General features: G+C 35.9%; 1 protein-coding gene across 1 annotated transcript; it reads right to left on the bottom strand.

Moving 5' to 3' along the window:
- Window positions 1-548: 548 nt before the first annotated feature.
- On the bottom strand, window positions 549-6,465 carry LOC145913375 (flavin-containing monooxygenase 5-like). Its single transcript, XM_083001006.1, has 12 exons — window positions 6,351-6,465; window positions 4,815-4,986; window positions 4,454-4,537; window positions 4,237-4,352; window positions 3,854-3,996; window positions 3,218-3,303; window positions 3,030-3,153; window positions 2,662-2,850; window positions 2,330-2,480; window positions 1,943-2,046; window positions 1,643-1,741; window positions 549-1,119 (listed from the first exon to the last, which is right to left on the bottom strand). Exons 1-12 carry the CDS (start codon window positions 6,463-6,465, stop codon window positions 886-888), a joined length of 1,617 nt encoding a protein of 538 aa, XP_082857132.1. The 3' UTR covers window positions 549-885.
- Between the last annotated feature and the right edge of the window lie 1,812 nt (window positions 6,466-8,277).

Here is an 8,277-nt window from a genome sequence, read left to right as displayed (position 1 = left end):
TGCGTTCCAAGACACGTTTTTCTGCAGAACTGCCTTCCAGCTGGACGACAAGCCTTATATGTTCAATCTCGCTCAGTCGCACTCTTTTATAAAACTCTAGCGCAAAGCCCACAAAATTCACCTGCATAGTGCACATGCTGCGCAGTCAATAAAAACTAGGATTCTGAATTTTTAAAACGGAGGCCCACCACACATCTTTGGGGAATTCCCACTTTCTTTTTTTAATTACGTTGGTTAAGTTTCTTTCCAAAATACAAGGGTTGCAGTTACGTCAAGTTAAAAGTAGCTTGCGTTTAATTACTTAACTCTTTCCCTTTATTGCGTGCTCCATGGTTTTCGACGCTATTACAAGGGAAGAATTGTTTAAATATATTTTGAACTAAAATTTGAATAAACGTTCCCCTGTGTCCATTTCCCCCAGATAAAAGTTGTATAGAAATTTATGGAAAAAATTACGATTGTCTTCGTTAAACTTCAAAACGAACAAAAGAATTTCAGAAAAGGGGGGGGTGTTTGGACCCCTGGATGCACATTCGCCACATGCCTAAACTGAAATGCCTATGTTTAAAGCATTTATTTAAATCAATGTACAAAACCAGCCAACACATCACATAGAATCCTTTAAATTGATGAAACAACAGGGGGTCAAAAGTTGCAAGGTACAGCACGATAAAAGCAACACCACTAACAACGGGACACAAACTTATAAACAATACTTTCGTATACATAACATCTCGTCAAACATGCGGTCATCATTGTTGTATTGACAACTGGAATAAAGTTACAGGAAATCAAAGATTGCATAAGTTCTAAATACAGTAGAAATTATTTTGGGTAAATGGTTTTTGTTGTGCAGCATGAAAATAAAGTTTTAACCAGGCATGATCAAATCTGTTGATAGAATATTAGCGCTTGATACAATGTTACACCTAGCATAATAATTATGAAAGCTGCTTTAAACCATGGAAACTTTGGTTTTGGTTCCTTGTACACACTTGGTCGAGTTTCCAATGGAAAGCGGATCCGTTCCATTTGTGCCATGATTATTTCTCGAGCTTTTGGCCATTTTCCAGGTCCCATAAGTCGATATTGATATGGAGAAAGAACCTCAAAAAGAACCTTAACATAAACAACATGTTGTTAAGTGCAAGAGTTGTTTTACTGAGAATATATATGATGAAATTGGGCAATTTATGCAAATTTATATCCATTTCCCTTTTGTTGGGAATCTAGTTGCGGTAATTATGATTTGTTCAAATCACAACCTAAGCTCAATCCATACCATGTTTACTATGTAGATGCGGCAGTAATTGTTTACTTCCACCTTTTGCCAGTTGGTCATTTGCAAGAAGTCGATTTTCAAAAATTTAAATTATTCACGAAAGGGAATAAAATCTATGAGAGCTGCAGACAGGGTGTACACGCACTGTTTCGACCTGTAAGGTCTCATCAGTGCAGCTGTTGATGTGGCACTGTGCTAGCTGGTAGACTAGGAATAAAATCTGTACTTTAAGGGTTTTGAAAACAAATACTAACGATTAACTTGAGATTGATGGGAGTATTTTCTCGATTAAACATAAGATTTCAAAAGTTTTTTTTGCTTAATTTTGCAAACTGTTTGAATCGCTTTCCCAAGACTTACCTTGTATGCCAAAGCTGGATCGGTCAGAAATAATTTAAACATGTTCGGTTTTACTCCAACTTGTTCAGCAATCTCATCCATATATACAGCGTAGTCCACCTAGGCATCAATATTTCATTTTTCTTTAGTTATTGTTGGTAAAATTTATGAACTTATTATTATTAAGTCCATTGTACTTGTTTACTATGCTGGCCATTACAACGAGAAAAATAAAATTACAAATTATGGTAAACATCGGTTCAACATGTTTGAAAATTTGTTTTTATAGTTAGTTAACTTAACCATGGAATATTGGTCGACCTGTGCAGTGTGTCTTGGTGAATCATAGTAGCGTTTCATCATTTCATCATGCTTTCTGTCAATCTCTTGTTCCATTTCTATCTTGGAAGGCAACTTGGATAAACCTGTGTATAAAGTGTGGAAACACATAAACCAGTTCATTATGTTGTCACTGTACGGAATAAATATGTGTAATTTTGCAAAGCTTACTTCCAAATAACATAAAAAACACGTTCAACAAACAAGGGAACCAAACTTAATATTTTCAACAAATATTCAAAAAGCTGCACAAAAAATTAGGTTATTCAAAACTCCTTGCTTAACCACGATACAATATTTGTGTTGGGTTTATTTCAAGCAATGCCTGAGACTTGCAGTCTAAACAACAAACAAACAGTTTGAAGAAACCTTTAAACACTCTGGTGATCCATCGGGTCTGGATTTCTGATATAGGATTTAATGCACCCAGTGGTTGAACTGCACCAATCACGGCTAAAGTACCAGTCTTAACACTAGTGGGCCACATATGCTTGTACAATCGGGATCTGTTCTTCTCAACCTACAGAACAACAAGCTTGGGATAAAAAAGTTAATTTATGGAACCCTTTATAGAAAAGAGCAAATAAACGCAACTAACTTTAATGAAAAGTTTTAAATTGCCTTAAAATAATCAGTCACAGCCAAAGTAATGATTGTATTATTTTCGAACAACCTGTGTATCAACAACAAATAAAGCTTACTTTTATTATTGAGTGATCCAAGAATGGATAATCAAACTTGTAACCAGTTGCAAAAATAACCATGTCCACGTCTTGATATTCACCATCCTCAAAAACCACCCCTGTCTCTGTAAAGTTTTTGATGTTGCCTTTTATCTTTAGAGTTCCATTTAGAACTCGGTTGGGGAGATCGTCATTTACTGTAGGGTGCTGAAGGAATATATGGTTAATATAATTATGATTTATAAATATAATATTTACTGTAGTAGCACATAAGAAAGTTTGATATGTATCTTACAATGACATTACCAAAATACAGTATAACTGGGGTATATTCTACAATAACTGAAGTTTTTGCCATTCACAATAAAAGTGCTGGTAACACTCACCTGTCTAGAAATCCGATATTTTGGTCTCAGTCCGTAAAGTTCATGGTTGAACTTTTTGTTCATGACTTTTCCACAGTTGTGCCTTTTGTCAAGTGAGGAAAGCCTCTGCATGTATTTGCTATGCCTTCAGTAAAAAAAAAACTATTATTTGGGATATTGAGAGCTATGTGATAAAATGTACTATTAACCTTGTTGCTTTGTCAACATCGACAGGTAATCCACCGGTAGCAACTTTACTGAAAATCCAAGCTCCATTTCGAGTACTGAGGAAAGTCTTCAAAATACACTTTATGTTGTAGTAAAGCTCTGCTATATTTAACTAACACTAAAATGAGGTTTCAGATCAAAAAATGACTTATGTTGTGAAGAAATAACTCTCTGTGTTTAACATGAATCAGTTTTTGAGTTTCAGTTTATTGCTGAAACTGTTTGCTTGCACAATACACAGGCACTTGATTGTGGATAAGTTAACAGTATTAGCCTTGAATTTTATGCATGATCTCCGTCATTATGTGTTTGCAAAACAATTGCAATCCACTTAAATAATAAAGAATAGCAAATAACATTAACTACCATTAATTTAATTGTGTCGCATAAGACCATGTGACAATACTTTGTGATTTGGTGTGATGCAATCTATGCCAGCTACCATAACAACATATTTGACACAGTTTTATTTCACTTAACTGGTTATTTTATAGATAAATATTGTACTTGTTTCACAATTGACGATTTTTAAAATATACCTACATAATTAGATCCAACACCCAACAAACATGGTTACTCAAGCGTGAGCGTGGATACACATTTTCAAAATAACTGACCTGTTTTGCAACATGACTCATTTCAACAGCAATGTCCCCACCAGAATTTCCAATCCAGACCACAACAACATTTTTATCTTCACATGCACCTGGTTTGCGATAATCATTGCTGTGCATGTACTTGCCTTGGAACTTTTCAATGCCTGTTTATTTGTATAGTCAGACAAATTTATCCATTAGTTTATTGTATATAACTAGTAGGCTTTAGAAAAAATTGTGTACCTAGCAAAATACATGGAAATATTATTTGAATTGCTGTCCTCAAATCGTTTATAGAAGCAATGAAAAAAATAACAAAAAAACGTTCACCAGTATCCAAAAACCATTTACCACCAGCTGCTAAGTTTAACATCAACTTTTTGCTTTATAAGTCAGTGATTCACCTGGAAATGATTCTAGTGGATAGTTGGGTATAGCATGATGACCAACTGCCACAATTACTCCATCGAACACTTTGATACTTTCAACATTTGTCTTCAGATTCTTTACTGTGACACACCTTCAAAATTGGCACAAAATATGGATAAAGAATAATCAGTTCACAATGGCAATAAAGAGTTTTAAACATGTTATTTAAATTAATAAAAATTCAATCCTCACCACTTCCCACTTTGTTCGTGGTCGTCAGTCTGTTTGCATGACAAAACTTTTGTGTAAAACTCAATGTGTTTTTCCAAACCAAACCTGAAAAGACAAAAAGCACAGTTAACCGGATGTCGCAAAAAACAAATTACCACTGCTCCATAATGACAGAGCCAATAATCACAAACCCTGCTAATTAGGTTACAGTTGTATTTGATCAAGGTCAGCCAAACCGGACACCACCTCATATTTTTTTCTAGATCATCAATCATATTAACTTGAAAGGTTTAGATCCAGTTTTGTTGTGTGTTTAACCCAAAGAAAGCAACCATTGCTTGGTGCAATAAACATAGGTTACAATTATGTACATTCACTTAACTGTTTGCTGTACATTCGTAAGTATTCCATGACTTTTGCATTGTGCATAAAATTGGGGAATTCTTTTGGAATTGGAAAGTCTGAATAACACATCAACTCCTTGCTGGTGTTTATTATGGTGGATTTATAAACTGTCGCTCCATCTTTCTTGTCTTCTTCATATCTCCATAAACCTGAAATCCAATGAAGAAATTGTTATCCTAATGTTTAATTTATTACATGTTCTAGGCTTAATCATACTTTTAGGTTGCCATAGACTGTTTAGAATGTTTTGTTTTATAAACAACTCCTAAAACTGCTCGTTCGCACTGTTTATGTTTTGTGTTGTTACTGGTTTCTGCAATTAAAAAAAATATACATATTTTCAGGACAAAAATCCGCAAAAACACATAATTTGTGTAGGGTGTTTTATCGTTCATCAAGGCGGAATTGGAACCTGGGTTACTTGGCCGCGAATCCCGTTGTCTACGAGTGAGGACAGAATACGTTCTGTCGATTGCCGGGTGTTATTTAAAACCCAGCTTTTATTTCACACCAACATGACACAAGAGAAGGCAGATACGCATATACAATACATACATGTGGTAACATGCAGTGTTGAAAACACGTCACAAGGTTATCCAAGGTTAACCAAAGTGGCGCCAGAAAGCGAACAATACACCGAGCAGTGCGAGCAAAAGAAAACAAGTGAATGCCGCAAGGAAAAGAGCTTTGGGTCGTCGAAAGCAGCATGTTTGCAAATAAGTCTCGCCTCTTATTTTACACCGAATTTGCGCATTTGCCGAAAGTCAGATTAAACCCAATTTTGAAATTTTTTTGCATGTTTTCGTCGGTATATGAAAGCATGGGGATCTAAACTTCAAAACAAGCGAATGTTTGATCCAAATACTGTGGGAAATATTCTACTTCATCAAAAAAAATTTTCAAAATTCGGTTCAAAGTGACTTTCGGCAAACATATTCTACTTCATCAAAGCCATTGTATGGTACATACGGTATTACATCTTACACGTAGAAACAGGCATTTTAGTAGACAAATAATAATACGAATTTTTGGTGACAAACTCCGTAATATGTGATACCATACAATAGATTTAATGAAGTACGGTATTGTTAAGGACGCCCTGCTATGGTTGGCGATCGGTGTCATAATTCGTCATTTTACGCGTACCTTAGATAACGTGCGTGTGCCTTATAAACGAACGTGAACATTATTTAAAGTTTTTTTTTTCTTTTTTCTTAATTCAAACAATAACAAAGAATACACAATTAGGTACGCGTACACTAATAGCGAACGTGCTGCTTATTAACGCGCACAACGTACCTCATTATTCCACATGATGTCGCTCTTATTCGAATTATGACACTGTTGGCCAGACTTTAAATAACGTGCACGTTCGTAAATAAGGCACATGCATGTTATTTAAGGTACGCGTACAATATGACCAATTATGACACCGATGGCCAACCATATACCGTGCATAGATTTGGTCGTTCTTTAGATCGGCTATAATAAAGAATAAAGCAATTAAAGTTACCTCCAATATCTCTACTGCATTCATAACAAGTTGGTTCCAAACCATCTTCGAGGCATATCTTGGTCGCAGCAAGTCCGCTTGACCCAGCACCAATTATACAAACTTTTTTGGGCATTGTCACGTGGCTATTGCTTGATTAATGCAGACAACAACGAAATAATTGAACGACGTTCTAGATGTAAAACCAAATTGAAGACACTTATAAAGCTAAATATGTTTGCATAATTCCACACAACAGACAAACTTGATTTTGGTAACGCAGGAGCGGGCGGATACAGAGGGGCAAAGAAAGCGATACACCCCTACCCCTTTTGAATAGGCGGCGCACCCCTCTGTCCATCTAGAGTAGTGATTTTTAACCAGTGGAAAAATAGAGAATTGTAAACGGGTAATTACTCAGCACCAAACTATACGTAAGTGGTAAAAAAAAATAATTTTTTCTGTATTTACTGTGTGTCGTAGGCTACACATATTGGCAAAAGGTCACCCAACGCGATCGAAAAAGTTAAGAAAGTGTAACAGATATGGCGAAAATAAATTTATAGTTTAAAAAAATTTAATACCTGTGGAAAATAGGGAAATGTGATAAAAACGGTTGAAAACCACTGGTCTAGAGGCCTTCTAATAGCAAAAGGGGGCCCACGAACACCATGTTTGCTGTAAAACTAAGAAATTTTTATCGTAAAGGTTGGGTTCTACCCGATATGTCATGTGATATTCATTACAAACAGGCCTCGCACCGACAACTTGTTATCTCTCAACCGTCCTTCCCACAATGAGTTTGAAATAGTAAAAACTTGAGTGCACATTTTGAAATTTATGAATTTTTGAACAGTATAGAAAATATTCTGTCGCAACTAGCCGTGTATAAACTTTTACAATACCTTAGTAGGCTAATTCTCTAGGTCAGTGGTCTCCAACCTTTTTATGAAGCGACCCCAATTTTAATGAAAATTAAATCAGCATTTACACGCGACCCCATTTTGTTTTCCGATACGGAGAAAAATATTTCAAGTAATGCTAAAACTAAATAATACGAGTAAGTATGCACAAATACGGAAAAATGTGGCCACACAAAAGTATTCCAAAATGATTGTTTTTAAGAAGTTTCAATTAACACATAAACCTGCTGTGATTTTACGAACACAAAATTCTCCATTTGCTTCAACATTTAATTAGCACTGCTAATGCGATGGTTGCACCTGCATACTGTCCACGAGTTTTTGAAGCCGCGGCTTGACTTTGCACAAGCTTTAACCGCATGTCATCCTCTGCTTCCGATCGATTACGATGTTTCGTTTTTAATGTACTCATTGCGCTGAATCCGGCTTCACACAGCCATGTGGTTGAAAACGTTGAATAACAAGATTAGACATAGTCGGGAAACACAATGGTTTAATTGTGACACGGGGTAGCAAGCTGTGCTCCAAAACACAGGCAAATGTTGCGAACTAGAACAAAAAAGCATCAGCCTTTTTTCGGTAACAAATTGAATATGGTGAGTTATGGAGACCCCACTTGGGGTCGCGACCCACAGGTTGGAGACCACTGCTCTAGGCTACTCAACAACATTCGAATTTGTACCAAACAAAACTTTAACAATGAACGGAAACTTTTACAATTGAATTGCATCTAAACTCCATCTGCCTTAAGCTTGGTTATATAGAGGTTTCATAATTATTTGCAGAAAAGAAAAAGAGAACAAATCTCTTCTAAAATTAAAAACAAACCGCTAATGCCAACCGAGCAAAAAAACAGAAGTGCAATCACCCGAGACTGTCTGAAGACAGGATATCATTTTTCATTGAGTTCAAACTCAAGGTCTCGAAGAGGATTAACAAAAATAACACCCCTCAACAGTCAGGTGCTTCTCACGAAATCTTTTCCAGTTGATGAACTGTGTGTGGCATCTTTTGCAATCCATTAT

This window comes from Ascidia mentula, chromosome 9 (assembly GCF_947561715.1).
Source record: "Ascidia mentula chromosome 9, kaAscMent1.1, whole genome shotgun sequence".
Taxonomy (NCBI): Eukaryota; Metazoa; Chordata; class Ascidiacea; order Phlebobranchia; family Ascidiidae; genus Ascidia; species Ascidia mentula.
The sequence above is the reverse complement of the archived record's forward strand: the minus strand, read 5'-3'. Positions and strand labels throughout refer to the sequence as shown.